The following is a 15,469-nucleotide window of genomic DNA, read 5'->3' on the forward strand; positions in this document are numbered from 1 at the left end:
TGGGAGTGGCGACTGTGGCCAACAGCCCTGCTGGGTGGTGCCTGATTGGCTGCAGCGTTGCCCAGGGAGGGAGGTGCTTAGTGATGGGGCGGTCTTTGTGTCATTGTTCCCGTGTGACTCAGCTGCACATGGAGCGTACTCCTGAGACACAGTGAGGAACCGCAGCCGCCGACAGCGTCGGCTTCAGGGGGGAGAGCCTGCTTTTCTGCACTCTCCCAAATTGAATCTAAGAAGTTGCAGTGATGAATGGGACTACAAATACAGCTAGGCATTCCAAATTGGAGGAAAAGAGAAAATTGGGATAAGAATTGTTTAAAAGGAATTGAGCTGTACGCTGGGCTGCCGTAGGCGCTTTTAGACCCGCTTCCTGCTCCTCCTCCCCTCCCTCTCCCCCCCCCCACGTTCATCCACGGCACTTCCTCCTCTGCTTCCCCCCTCTCTTCCTGGCGCAGGGAGTGGTCACTGAAGCCACGCCCCAGACGGTTGCCCCCTCCTCCCAGGATGCCAGCGGGCAGCAGCAGCCTTTGCAGGTGGAGAGCGGCGGCGACCACGCGCCGGCCTACTCGTACCAACAGTCAAAGTGAGCCCCCCCCCCCCATCGCCCGGCACGCACAGGGCAGCCTGCTCAGTGTCTGTAAGAGTGCGTGTGAGACTGTGCATATGCTCTGCAATGAGAGTGAAAGAGAGATCGTGTGTGTCCACTAATGTTAGAGTGAAAGTGAGATTGTGTGTCCACTAATGTTAGAGTGAAAGTGAGATTGTGTGTGTCCACTAATGTTAGAGTGAAAGTGAGATTGTGTGTGTCCACTAATGTTAGAGTGAAAGTGAGATTGTGTGTGTCCACTAATGTTAGAGTGAGTGTGAGATTGTGTGTGTCCACTAATGTTAGAGTGAAAGTGAGATTGTGTGTGTCCACTAATGTGAGTGTGAGATTGTGTGTGTCCACTAATGTGAGTGTGAGATTGTGCGTGTCTACTAATGTGGGAGTGAGTGTGAGATTGTAAGATTGTCAGCTGCAGAGGGAGATGCAGGTAGAGGTGGACAGATGGCAATTTGTCTCCTCTATGACATGCAGGGGCTCCAGTTTCATTTCCCAGATCCTCCACTCGTCTGTTTGTCAAACCTTTATTACCTGGCTTGTTTTTCTTTGAACAGATCTGTATGGGGAAAGATGCAGGAGAACCCTCTCCTGATTGAGCATTGTGTTTATGTAAAGTGACAGGTGCTGCTGTATGACATTTACATGGCAGACCACAGGGTTTCATTTGCCTGTGCTGTGATGTTTAGGTGTGTGTTTATTTGATTGTTGGCTTCGCTTAGCAATGATCCTGATTGTAATTGACAAGTTTCTTAATTAGCCCTGATGAGGAGGTGGACGTGCTAACGCCACAGTTGGTGAGATCTTACCTTTCGATTAGAATTCTCAAACAGACGGATCAAGGGTCAGAGTTCATTCTCGCAGGTCATTCTCACTGAGAGAAGGTGCCCTGTTATACGCCGAACAACAGGCCGAATGCACTGCAACCCTGAAGTGCTGCTCACACAATGGACACACTCCAGTAAGGAGCTCATCTTCCCTAACACAACACCCTTTTGTGTTGTGAGGCATTCAGAGAGAATCTAACATAAAGTGCGGTGTTAGACACAATGTAAAAGTGCAGTACAGTGTGCAGGTTTTCTATGGGGAACGTCAGTGATAGCCAATCAGCCCTGTAGAGAGGTGCAGACTGACCGAGACCAGCTGTGACATGGTCTCCTCTCAGCCTGTGGGCTGTGTGTGTGTCTGTGTGTCTGTGTGTCTCCTCTAAGCCTGTGGGCTTTGTGTGTGCCTGTGTGTCTGTGTGTCTGTGTGTCTCCTCTAAGCCTGTGGGCTGTGTGTGTGCCTGTGTGTCTGTGTGTCCCCTCTCAGCCTGTGGGCTGTGTGTGTGTCTGTGTGTCTGTGTGTCTCCTCTAAGCCTGTGGGCTGTGTGTGTGTCTGTGTGTCTCCTCTCAGCCTGTGGGCTGTGTGTGTGTCTGTGTGTCTGTGTGTCTCCTCTCAGCCTGTGGGCTGTGTGTGTGTCTGTGTGTCTGTGTGTCTCCTCTCAGCCTGTGGGCTGTGTGTGTGTCTGTGTGTCTGTGTGTCTCCTCTCAGCCTGTGGGCTGTGTGTGTCTGTGTGTCTCCTCTCAGCCTGTGGGCTTCCTGTGCATGTGTGTCCCGTCTAAGCCTGTGGGCTGTGTGTGTGCCTGTGTGTCTGTGTGTCCCCTCTCAGCCTGTGGGCTGTGTGTGTGTCTGTGTGTCTCCTCTAAGCCTGTGGGCTGTGTGTGTCTGTGTGTCTGTGTGTCTCCTCTCAGCCTGTGGGCTGTGTGTGTGCCTGTGTGTCTGTGTGTCTCCTCTCAGCCTGTGGGCTGTGTGTGTGCCTGTGTGTCTGTGTGTCTCCTCTAAGCCTGTGGGCTGTGTGTGTGTCTGTGTGTCTGTGTGTCTCCTCTAAGCCTGTGGGCTTCCTGTGTCTGTGTGTCACCTCTAAGCCTGCGGGCTGTGTGTGTGCCTGTGTGTCTGTGTGTCTCCTCTCAGCCTGTGGGCTGTGTGTGTGTCTGTGTGTCTGTGTGTCCCCTCTCAGCCTGTGGGCTGTGTGTGTCTGTGTGTCTCCTCTCAGCCTGTGGGCTGTGTGTGTGTCTGTGTGTCTGTGTGTCCCCTCTAAGCCTGTGGGCTGTGTGTGTGTCTGTGTGTCCCCTCTAAGCCTGTGGGCTGTGTGTGTGTCTGTGTGTCTGTGTGTCCCCTCTCAGCCTGTGGGCTGTGTGTGTGCCTGTGTGTCTGTGTGTCCCCTCTCAGCCTGTGGGCTTCCTGTGTCTGTGTGTCCCCTCTCAGCCTGTGGGCTGTGTATGTGTCTGTGTGTCTGTGTGTCCCCTCTCAGCCTGTGGGCTTCCTGTGTCTGTGTGTTTCCTCTAAGCCTGTGGGCTTCCTGTGCCTGTGTCTCCCCTCTCAGATAAGGACGGGAGGGAGAGCATTCCTGTGACAGCGATGCCTTGAGACGGAGAGACTGCACTGAACCTGAGGGGAGAGGGAGCGTCCGGATCGCACAGGCACCTGAAGAGATACTATTTCATTTCCTACCTGACCTGGGCGAGAAGAGAGAGAGAGGGGGGGGTGGGGGTGGGGGTGGGGGGGGGGGGTTTGACACGCAGTGCAGAGAGGGTCAGTCTGGTCACCTGACACCTGGGTTTATTGTCAGCCAATGAGAGGCTTGAATCTTTTTCTTCATGAAATTTCTTGACTTTAAAAAAAAAAGTGCAAAAGAAAAAAAAAATGAATGTGCAGGTAGGTTTCAGCAGTGGTGATTTTTTTTAATTAGGAGAGGAAGCATGTTTGAAAAGAAAAAAGTTGTCTTCCTCAGATATTAAGCTACTCCTTTTAATTCTTTTTACTTGTGTTAAATTTTAGTTTTCTAGAGAACTTAAGCAAGGTTTTTTCTTGAATCTTTATTGCCTTAATTTTAAGGACGTGAGAGACTTTTCCTAAAGTGATCAGTCAAGCGTCTTGTTTTTAAAAAAAAAAAAAAAATTATGAATGAATGACACGGCCTCTTGGACCAATTGAATGGTGCAAGATATAAAACAGTCGAGTCGAGGTAGGAGCAGGAAATCTATAGAATAAGCTGTACAGATTTAATAAAGTTTTTTCTTTGTTAGGAGAAAACTTTAATGTTCAATCAGTGGCAAGAGAGGAGGTTTTAAAGTACAGAGGAGACAGAACGTCCATCGAGGAGGAGATCAGGAAATACAGGAATCTTTTGGATTTTCAGAATGAGAATATAATGACTGCATTGTAGGAGATGCAGGTTATTGCAAAACGCAGAACTTGTTTCTTTTTTTATTTCACATGGCAAAGTTGCTATCGATGGCATTAGTGCTTTTTATCTGCAACCTTTTTTATGAGCTTTACAAATGTTTCTAGCCCGCTTTGCTTGTCACACTGCAAAAAAAGAAATAAGTACATAAATACATTCAAAAATAAAAACAAAAAAAAATGCCTAGCAGTGCAAAACTTCATAGATAGAAGCTTATGGTTAAAACCAGTTAGCGCAAAAGCAATAGATAGAAGAAATTGTTGACAATTTCTGTAGTCTTTCTTAGCTGTTGATCAAATGCAGCCAATGGATGGCCTATTTTATACCAAAGACAAAGAAACGCCCAGGAGCAGCAGGGGGAGATAGAGCTCTTTCTTTTCGTTTTTCATTTCAATTTGTCTGTCATTGATGTCCTTGCTCTTCATGACGTTGTTGATTTATAAGTCCTCATTTGACCTAGATGGCCGGACCAGTTTTTACTTTTGTTTTGCCATGTTTAAACTACCTTCCACCTGTGGTGTAGACTAGAGAAATCACACAGGCAGCCCAACCAATTGGGAGTCTGTGATGTTGCTTGCGAACAGATCAAAACACTGTCACTCTGGACACATTAGAAAGCAGCTGTGTATCATGTGTGCGTTTTGCTCTGTGTTGTTGCAGAAGAGGAGAGCGATGCAGTACTCCTATGAAAAGGTTAAAGGTAGAATGGTTACTGTAGAGAAATGCCAGGGGGAAGTGTCTTTGCTTCCTCCTGTTTGCTTATTGCCGGTTAACTGTTTTTATTGATGGTCTCTGTGATGGCAGTGACAAATGATTCGTTCTGTATGGTATGCAACTCGAGACTGTGTAGAGACTCTTTTTATTCTACTTCTTTATTTCTGTTTCTTTTTGTTTTTCTTCATTCATCAAGAAGACTAGCCAGTTGATAAATAAATACATAAATATATATATATGTCCAGCTGGCACCTCTGTGTATTTAAACTGCATGTTTAACTACCTCATTCTTTTGCCATTATCTCACAAGGAAATACTAAAAATAAAGGAAAACTTCAATCAGATGAAGAGTTAGTACAGTAGTAAGTAGTCACAAGGTAGACTGATTGCCCGGGTGGAGTTTTGTGATACTTTAAACTGTAAATATTCCACCAATTACTAGACTCCAGCTACTCCTCCAGACGTACCCCTCCAGACCTGCCCCTACCTTGCTCTTAGACAGTGTTGGAGCATACAGAAATAAGCTCAGTTCTGTAGTCTCTCCACTTGTTCTGCCCTCAAACAACATTTAATTCCCTAGCAGAACAGTGTTGTGGCATTATTTTAAAGCTAACATTATGAGGATTTGAACAGGTTTTGCTTTCTTTGTTTGGCAAGTGATGGCAAAGACTCTCAATGATTGTGCAGGGAATTGTGGTGGGAAGTATAACCACCATGTTGCATCCAGCTATTTTAATTATGTGTAGAATTTTTCAAAACAATCAGATTGTGTTTTGAGTGCCTTTCTCTGAGGTTTCACCAAAAATGATGTTTCTTAAAATGCAAAAGCACACAAAAGATCAGTTTAAATACTTAAAAAAGCTTTTCCAAAAATAGAATTTATCTTAGTTCTAAATGTACAGTACATTCATACAATAAGGTGCTAAGCAGAAAGTGATGAACTCAAAGAGACTATTAGCAAGGGGCTTGCTGGCTGTCTCTGATTAGCTGCTTGTAACTTGTACGCCCTGCATTTTGAGTGATTTAAATAAAATAAAAATACTATGAATAAAAATTCACAATGAAGAATAACCATAATTGTCATTCAGAAAATGTAGAAACACCTGCCACTCAAACTTCAAAATCTTGATTTGCCAGTTTGAATATTAAAGTGTCTGCAGGACTGAGGACTGTGTGAATTCCATTGATGGAAGTAAACGATCTGATTTATCTTCCCATTCATTCAGACTCTAACACATCACAAAGATCCACCTGGGCTTCACAGTCGATCCAGTTGGGAGATAGCTGTACTGCTGTAGGTCTGTCATCTTTATGACTTATTGGATACTGGGTATAGAACACCATTCACACTTTAATTGCTGACAGTTTAAATACACAGGGTGAGCTTTATGTTTGTGGCTGCTATTGGTCTGTTTCACTTTCTTGTTTTCCCTTTTTTTACCATATGCTTTTGATGATTTTTTATTGAATAGCTCATTCATAGTATCATTGTTGCAGTCAGGCACTTTTTATATGTACAAACCATCCTTTAGAGTCTTGTACAACTTCCTACCCCCCCTCTTTGCTTGCTGCCGAAAATTGTTCTATAAAAAGGGAAAAACAATATTTAATTGAAGAGGATTTGGAACTAATGTCCACATGGAATTGAACAAATTGATTTTAGGGGACTTTAACTAGTCTCAGCAAAATAAGGATGTTGTATGCTTATATTTTTTGAGACTATTTAATTCCATTAAATATTTTGTAAAATGTCAGTCTGCAAAAACTCAAAATACAGAGCTGATTTACTGATTTTTTAAGCAAGAGCTACATTTCCTTGGTTAAAGACTCCACGGCTGAGGTTCAGTAATGACTCTGTAGATAAGAGAGAGGGACCCCTGTCTATGCCTGTAAGACTTACTGTAAAAATATTGTAGGAATTCCCCACACACTTTTCTAAAAGCTTCTCCCCCAACCATGGATTGTTCTTCTGCCTCTATTGGGGTGTAACTGGGTGCATTGACCAGCTGGCAGGTGCTGTTCTTACGGAAGCGTTGTGAGCGCACTGTACAGTAGAGTCTCCTGGACCATGACAAGTTGGCCGCCGTCCTTGGAGTGTGTAGCACCCTGCCTCATGCCATGAACAGTCCTGTGCTGAGAAAGACCATCTCACTTCTCCTCTTTAGTCCAAGAAGGAAAGAAAACATAGAACTTTGTTGTTATTGTTTTTTATATGCTGTAACTTTTTTGTCTCCTGCCTTTTTGAGAAACAACTCGAACATATTAGCTGCTACAAAGTATTCAGTATTCAAGAGCCAGGACTTTGGGGACAGGGGAAGGTGTCGCCAGCTTAACATGGTCAAGTTCATATTTGAACCTCATTTTATACCGCTGTGCATTCAGATCCTGCTGTCATTCAGTCATTCCATTTAGACCTGCAAGGTTCCTTCACGTTAACGATTTCTGACAGAGGCTTACACAGTGAGGCTTACCTCCTGCAGTCAGCCAAATCACAGTTGTTCCAGTTTTTATCAGTAGAGCTGTAGAAGAATACCTAGAAAAATATCTCACACTTAGCCCTCTGCAGTGGTTACTGGTTCTCTTAGGTGGTTTAAAGTAAATGCAACCTGTTTTGGAACTTTGCTCATTTTGTCTGACTTGCACAAAAACTGTCACTCACAGAAATGTCTTCTTTTAAAAAAAAAACAGATGGTCAAGTCCCAGCACAGCTCCTCCAGTGGTCATTGTCTCGTAATGCTAATTTCTCATGTGGCTATGTTCATTGGTTGTAATAATGTCCACCTGTCCAAAACGGGACAGTAACCATGAACAAGCTTGATCCCAAACAAACTTCAGCCATACTAGCGACAATTGTAACAGTAGCCCCATTTATTTATGTCCATTTGTGTGTGTAAGGGGGTATGAGAGAGAGTAAATATTTAGGAAAAAATAGCAAGAATGTGTGTTTGTGTATGTATCTCCTACTGATTACAGACAATGTTGATGTTTCAACACATTTGATACCCGGCACATAAAATAAGAAAGTACCCTAGAGTTCAGGGTTCCCAGACTGTAGGCTTGTGTTTTAGTTTTCTGAGGCAGTGGTGTCACCAGTTTGTCTCCACCATGTGACCTGCTGGGATGTAAACTTGCGTTTCAATGGTTATCCTCCAGGGGGCCCCACAGGCACTCCAACTATACAGTCAAGTAACTAATCATACAATTGAGTTTCTGATTGTGACATTTATAGAAACAATTGGTTGATCTATTATGGGAGAGTCAGGAAGGAAAGTGAACATGGATGGAAGTTTAAATGCTGTGAGAAGCATGTCTTTGAGCCAGTGTTCCTCACCCCTGGTCCTGGAGAGCTGCAGGGTCTGCTGGCTTTCATTGTTACTCAGCACTTGAGTAGCGCAGCAATTGATCAGTTAAAGTAGCTGATTACAATTAATTTAGGTAACCTAGTTTTTTGGTTTGAATCAGTCACTAACCTTAAGGAAGAAACAAAAACCAGTGGACTCTGTCTCTCCAGAACCAGGATTGAGTTTTGCTGCAGTAAAAAAAAGAAAAGAAAATGCATCCATATTTCATATAGGCATTTCCCACTGCTTCTAACAGATCATATTATGCCCCTGTACAAAATGCAAAAATGCAGTAGCATGTCCACGGTAGTCCATATTTAACACTTGTCACTTGTAAACATCACTGCCAATCATCATCTGTGCTTAATTAGAGGCAATTACTACAAACTCATCAGTTTAGATGATTAGCATGGAAACAGTACTGAGGTGGCACAAATGGGATAATTGTTTGAGAAGTGGCTTGACAAAGAAGCTGTTGCAACCTCTAGCTGGCAGGGGAGTGAAATATCATGTAAACGAGTAAACAAGGGGGGGACAAACTGGTGGTTGTAGACTTTAGATAACTTACCACCCCTGCTTTATGCATTAAGGTGCCTGTTCCACTCCAAGGAGATGGTGGTTTTTTGCCTAACCAGCATCAAAACCACTCGATTCTAATAGGAAGAAGTGACACAAAAAAGCAAGTAGCAACATCTTCAGTTCTGAACTGCATTCAGACTGCACTCATCTGGCAACAAGTCCTTGAGGAGTAACGTGCTGCAACCCAGCATGCAAATTTCTGTCGCATTTTCATTTGCTACCTCTCCCCTCTCAGGAGCACGTCTTGGCAGCAGCTGGCCTTCATCTTGCCTCATTTGAGAGCCCCATCCCGCTAGATGTTGATTAATGTGAGTCCTCCACTGCCAAGAATACAAATGTACATGCAAATCGTTGGCCACACCATGCCGGATATTCTTCACTGTCTCCACTCTTTAAAACATTGCTTTACTCCTTTTTTGTTTTATTAATGCTTTAGAAGGATTGCCTAATATATTTTCCCACCCATGTGATTTGTCCGCCATCTTGATTGAATAAATGTTAGAATTTTAACAGCGTCATGTGACTGAGAACAGCAAGGGCTGTCATTTATAGCCACTACATTCAAATTTTTTTAATGTTCTTGATTGGCCAACACTATTTGAGCTCCTCAATCCTGGTAGTTTTTATTACTGTGTCCTTTCATCACGGACAAGATAGAATTGAGACAGGTAATTTAAATGGACATTGGCAGAGGTTTGAGTCACATTCACTGAGTGTTAGTGGTGTGTCATTCGCAAATGATTCAGTCTTTTTAATGAGTCTTTTAGTTGACAGAAATTAACTGCATTACCTCCATGTAGATTTATTCATTTGCTTCTTTCCACTCTGCTCAACCATTACTACTAGCAGATGGGCTCTATTTGGATATTTATAATGAGAAACTGTCAAGACAAAGATAGATACTTTTGAGCTGGGTGTGCTGCATTTATTTTAAAAACTCATTGTGGAGGACTCAATACGCAAAGCCTCAAATGAACAAGGAGAATTAGGGTATCCTGTTCTGAAAGAAAATGGGGGACTGACAGAACTGATCCGGGTGATCATAAGTAAGAGGCAGGCTGCTCACTTGTAACTTAGTCACTTGTAATGTTACTGTGCTGCAATGCTAGAGGTGGGTTGTTCAGAACCAATGGCTCTTCCTCAATGACTTTTTTAAGTGAACCATTGGAGTTGATTCACCTCAACAAGAGCTGTTCATTTGACTCCCCTGGCCAATTACCCTCTGCAACAGAAGTAAAAGTGAAAAGTTAAAAGATAGAGATAATAATAATATGATGAATAAACAAGGGTGCTTTTCATCCATTGAAATAAATTCTGTGGGAAATTTAATCCCATGAAACTGATGTTGTTAGTGGATTGATTTGCTATAAAATGTGGACTAATGTGACTTTGCATTACAGTAAACTCTTTATTTGAGCTGTGCTTCAATGGTCAAATTGGCAATGTGTTTCAACTTCCCACTATTCATCACAGAAAACTGCTCAACAAATATAGATGCATCCTGCTTTGGCCTGGATGTGGCCTGCTTTTGACCTAGTAGTTTAATTTGCATACTAAACAAGGCAAAAAAGCACAAAAAGAATGAATATTGCATTAATATGGACAATGAAATGCTTGAGCCTCTGCTGATTCACTGGTTTTGGTTGAACCAGAGAGAAATTGAACAGATCGATTCGGGAGTCAAATGAACTTTGCTTCTTTTGGTGAGCAAATCCAAAAGAACCAACTCTCCTAAAGGACACTGAATGCCCATCACTACTTAAAATCATTACTTCTGATTTTTGACTTGTAATTTGTAGTGTGCTCATGTTAAAAGGAAAGAGAATATCCACATATGCGTTGTGTAGATGCAAAATGTGTAGTTCCCCCACAAAAAGTTATTGATCACACTTCACATTTCAATCCATGTAAAATTATTGCCAGGTAAAACTGACAAAGTATGTTTGGAAGCATATTTTTAACGTAGACATATGTTGTAGATTGTAGGCTGATATTCACAGCACTATTGAGCATGGGTGTTGTCACAAGTGAACACAAGAGGAGTGTTGGGTGATTAATTTGGCCATCTGTGTGAGGCACAAGATGCTTAAGTGCTCCAGACAGAGGTAAACTGTTTTACATTTCAATAGTTTCAACAGAGATGGCAGTCAGCTCATGGCCTACGCTAGAATAAGATGAGAATTAGGCTTAGATGTGCTATTGTTCAGCTGGCTCACTTCCCCCTACGTCCTGCTCTGGCTCATAAAAAACAAAGGTATTGGAGTAACGTAGAGGAAAATAATCAAAAAAATGTTCTACCAAATTCATTGAAAAACAGCAAAACCTCTATTAGACTTTAAATTATTAAAGTGAGGAAAAAAAGAACATATTTATGAAGTCGTTTTTGTACAGGTGTTTAAAAAGAAGATGCGACAGAATGGTTCTACGATGCTATTTTTTTATTTGCAGCGCAGTCATGTCTCCATGTCTTCGAATTGTGATCCAGAGATTTTCTGAAGATCAGTGGATGTTAGGTTTAAACTTCTGTTTTATTATTTTTTTCTTTGATGAAGCTTTCAATAAAAAAGGAAAAAAACTGTCCTTAATTGTTTAATCACTGTTTTCACACACAACAGACATGCACTCACCCAGTATACTTGCAGACATTCACACACAGTATACTTACAATCACATTCACGTAGTACACTTTACATACAATTGCGCGAGCACACACAGTGTTCAGGAGTAGTTTAACTACATGTTGTTAAACTATTAGTTTAATTGCATTTTTGCAGCAGCTTGCTGGTAATTAAACTACATTCAGATTTGTGTGGCCATTTTAATACATTTTTTTGTCATTTTGAAGTGTACAGAATTTACCAACTGCTTTTTGCCTTAAAATATTTTTTTCCAAACCACTTTGAACAAATACCACCTCCTCTCTCTTTCCCTCTGTTCCTGGTTGGTGAGAAGTACTCCAACAGCAGTCAACTGCCTCACATTGCTGGTTCCCTCCTGAGCAATAGTGATTCTCCCCATGTGCAAAAAGAAGGCAGTGCTCACACGCATGTCTGGGGGACATTATAATGATAATTATACATTTTTGACAATTTTCCAAGTTTGAACTACACTTTTTGAGTAATTGTAGTTTTGTAAGCTGCATTTCTCTTTAGGATAACTTTGCTGTATTTCAGCTACATTCAGTGTGAAGTAATGATAGTTTGCACAACTATGTTTTCAGAGTTGTTGAATGTACATGCATGCCATATGCTTACGTACATTCACACAGACACACATACACAGTATACTTATACTTACAGACATTCACACAGACACACATACACAGTATACTTATACTTACAGACATTCACTTGCTACACACAGTTCTAACTTCAACTTTCATCTTGCATATCCTTGCACTATCGCAGACCTTAGCAACTGCCATGTGTCAGTCTCAGACATTTACTTTTGATCACACATCACAGACTATAGATACAGTAAACTGCTTATAAATAAGAGTAAGAGGAGTAGGGGAGGAAAGGAGGATCAATCAATGATTGCAAATCCAGCGTTTCACTCCCATTTTGGCTGATCAATGAGTCAAGTCAGAGTAATGCATATTTACTGCTGCCACGCTAAAAAATGGTTCTTTTTAATACAGCCTTCTGCTATACCAGAAAAATCAGCTACAACGCTGTGAGATGCTTATTTTAAAAGAACTTTACCAGAACCACATCCTGCATCTGTACTGCATCACATGCCACCTATCTGTATCATCCTCAATACCACAATCCACTGCTATTCCACAATTTCCTCCATACCACAAAATTTGCTATGCTTCAGCCAACAACTATTATCCTTGTAAGCCTTTATACCTCTAAAGTACTATACTGTAGAAAGCCACTATACTACAGTCTGCAGCTCAACCATAGCTATGCCATAATACTGCTATAGGCATTACCATAACTACACTCTACACCATAAACTGCTATATTTATTACCATAACTACCCTCTGTACCACAAACTGCTATAGGTATTACCATAACTACCCTCTATACCACAAACTGCTGTAGGTATTACCATAACTACCCTCTATACCACAAACTGCTATAGGTATTACCATAACTACCCTCTATACCACAAACTGCTATAGGTATTACCATAACTACCCTCTATACCACAATACTGCTATAGGTATTACCATAACTACCCTCTATAGCACAATACTGCTATAGGTATTACCATAACTACCCTCTATAGCACAATACTGCTATAGGTATTACCATAATTACCATAACTACCCTCTATACCACAAACTGCTGTAGGTATTACCATAACTACCCTCTATACCACAATACTGCTATAGGTATTACCATAACTAGCCTCTATACCACAAAACTGCTATAGGTATTACCATAACTACCCTCTATACCACAAACTGCTATAGGTATTACCATAACTAGCCTCTATACCACAATACTGCTATAGGTATTAACATAACTACCTCTATACCACAATACTGCTATAGGTATTACCATAATTACCATAACTACCCTCTATACCACAAACTGCTATTGGTATTACCACAGCTGCTGTATATACCACAAACTGCTCTACTGTAAGTAGTACCACAGCCAAACACTATACCACATATATCTGCTATAGATATTGCCACAGCCAGCCTCTGTACCAAAACCACCTACTATACTACAGGTTCTGTGCATACTGCATCTGCCATTCCATAGAAAGCTGCTATAAAATAAAATAAACCTGCAGCCACTGCAGGCAGCTACCATGTGAAGCAGTAGCACCCAGTAGCTTTTTCAGGCTGAGCCCCACTGAGCTCCACCAGCCTGTTTCTATATATTAAATCAGTCAACTGGGCGGCACATTTTCCCTAGCCAAGCAAATGCAATCCAAAAGCAGTATCTGCGACATTTTGCACTTATTGTTAAATTGAACAATGCCACTGTGTTCTTTAAACTTTGGAAGGCACCTCACAAAAAGAAGAGGTGTGTCTCGATAACAAACGGGCCCAGTTTTTCAGAACTATATAGTGTAACTTTCTACTGCAGTTGTATTAAGCTTGACCTTCCTGGCTTATTTCAATACATACATACCTGTTTAAGCAGCCAGCCTACTGTAAGATACAGGAAGATGTCAGTGAGGCGTGCCAAGGCAGCTCGTGAAAGCACAGATGTGATGAAAGGATCACATCCCAGTTTGTTTATCCACATGCAGCAGCAGCTCTGGTCATGTGGGTTCACAAAGTCGCTGGATTTGGACAGAACAGCATTTCTCCTCCACCACTCACCGCAGGAAATCTCCAGGAAATTTTGCTTCCCACACCCAGACTTCCATGCCTGTCTGCAGTTTGACCCACGCTGTTCTTGACTTCTTTCGGTAAATGCGTATTTATCTAACTCATCAACTGCTGGTTTACCTCTGAAGCCTCCTCCCCCTTTAACCCTCTCTCCTCTCTTTCTTTCTTTCTTTCTTTCTTTCTTTCTCTCTCTCTTCCTATCTCCCTCCACCCGTCCTCTTTCTATCTCCCATCTATCTCACTCCCCTCTGTCACCACTTCTGTCTTTCTTTGTCTGTCCTCTCTGTCTTCCACTGCTCATCCTCTTTCTTACTCTGACAGTTCCCTTCTGCAGGTTTGTATGGCTTTGGATCAGCCATTGAATATTTGTGGCAGTGGCCAATACAAGACTGAATGTTTTCTTAAGAATTAAATGGAATTGAGTCATATAGGCCTATGGGTCACCAGGAAAAACTACCTTTACTTAAATAATAACAATCTTTTTCTGACTTAATACAATCACCAAATTAACCTCAATTAATCTTGTACAGGATTTTAACTACTGAAGTTGACCATATGTATGTATAGAAGGAAAAAACAGGAATTGTCTTAGATCCAGTTGGTTTACCTTGGAGCTGTGTTGCTTGTGATGGCACCATGGAAACAGGCTGCCAAGGAAACAAACATTTTCCCACGTGCGGTAAAACTGATTTGAGGCAGTGCCGGTGCCAGTGTAACTCTGCACTCTGCCTGGGCTTCCAGATCTAACATGGACATCTGTAAAAACAGACTATTTAATCCTTTCCATTGTATCACCTTGAATGGCACAATTCCCATTATAGTCATGCTTTCAATATGTTTGCTGGATGTATTTGATTGGGATTGATGTATATGATTGGGGATATTTAATTTTGGGGGTGGTATGTTGGAAATGCTACAGTGACACATGTCATTTTCCATGGGAATGGTGTTTTGTTGCGGCCTGTTTGAATTAATTTATATCTTATGTTGTATATTTTCCTCATACTACATCAAGCGGAATTAACCGGTCCTGGTGCAAAGTGAACATTCCAGCATTCAAATATGTTATATGTGCCCCAGACCACTAGAGGGCAGTGTATTGCTGAAAATGAGAACTTTTCTTGGGCTAAAATGTATTTCTCTGTTCACAGTTCTCTGTTGCTGTTGGAAAAAGTGACTTCAAGCAGCCATAAAGAAGGATATATGTGGCAGTTATATTCATCAGGGGGTTATTTAGGGCAAGGAATTAATACTGTATCTGTGTGAAATCTAAAAATGTTAGATAGTTGCCCAGGCAGCATTTTCCCTTATTTTGTTTGGATTGATGGAGGTAATTCTGCTCTTAATTAGCTGCTGTAATCAGCTACATTACCAACCTTAGAACTAATTGCATTATAGTGCAAATTACAAAAGTTTTAAGGAGTGAGGCACCGCATGTGGTGTGGCCATCAACAACAGAAGTTTGGCATAGTATACCAATTTGCAGTTCTGTACGAGTAGATTGATTACGTTTTAAGGAGAGTGCCAGTAGGTGTTAAATTGCCTTTTTATTCAAGAGCAGTAATGATTAACAGGCCTATTCAAATGTTGTGTGTGAGAGTGCATTGTTCTTGGTGAGGCCAGTTTTGTCAGAGGCCTGCGGCTCTTTGTTCTGAAGACAAGTACGAAAGCTAACACCCGCATTTCCCGAATGCCATCTGTGTTACTA

The 15,469-nt window shown here is 41.8% G+C and overlaps 1 protein-coding gene across 4 annotated transcripts in view; it reads left to right on the plus strand.

Moving 5' to 3' along the window:
* Positions 1 to 3,101, plus strand: part of rbms3 (RNA binding motif, single stranded interacting protein) — a 290,727-nt gene extending 287,626 nt beyond the window's left edge. For all 4 annotated transcript variants that reach the window (XM_035411964.1, XM_035411956.1, XM_035411971.1 and 1 more), the window contains 2 exons: positions 453 to 580; positions 2,964 to 3,101. In XM_035411964.1, coding sequence (XP_035267855.1) covers positions 453 to 580; positions 2,964 to 2,967 — 132 coding nt within the window. In that variant the 3' untranslated portion in view covers positions 2,968 to 3,101. The remainder of the gene's footprint in view (positions 1 to 452; positions 581 to 2,963) is intronic.
* Positions 3,102 to 15,469: the final 12,368 nt, after the last annotated feature.

The sequence above is a fragment of the Anguilla anguilla genome, chromosome 1 (assembly GCF_013347855.1).
Source record: "Anguilla anguilla isolate fAngAng1 chromosome 1, fAngAng1.pri, whole genome shotgun sequence".
Taxonomy (NCBI): Eukaryota; Metazoa; Chordata; class Actinopteri; order Anguilliformes; family Anguillidae; genus Anguilla; species Anguilla anguilla.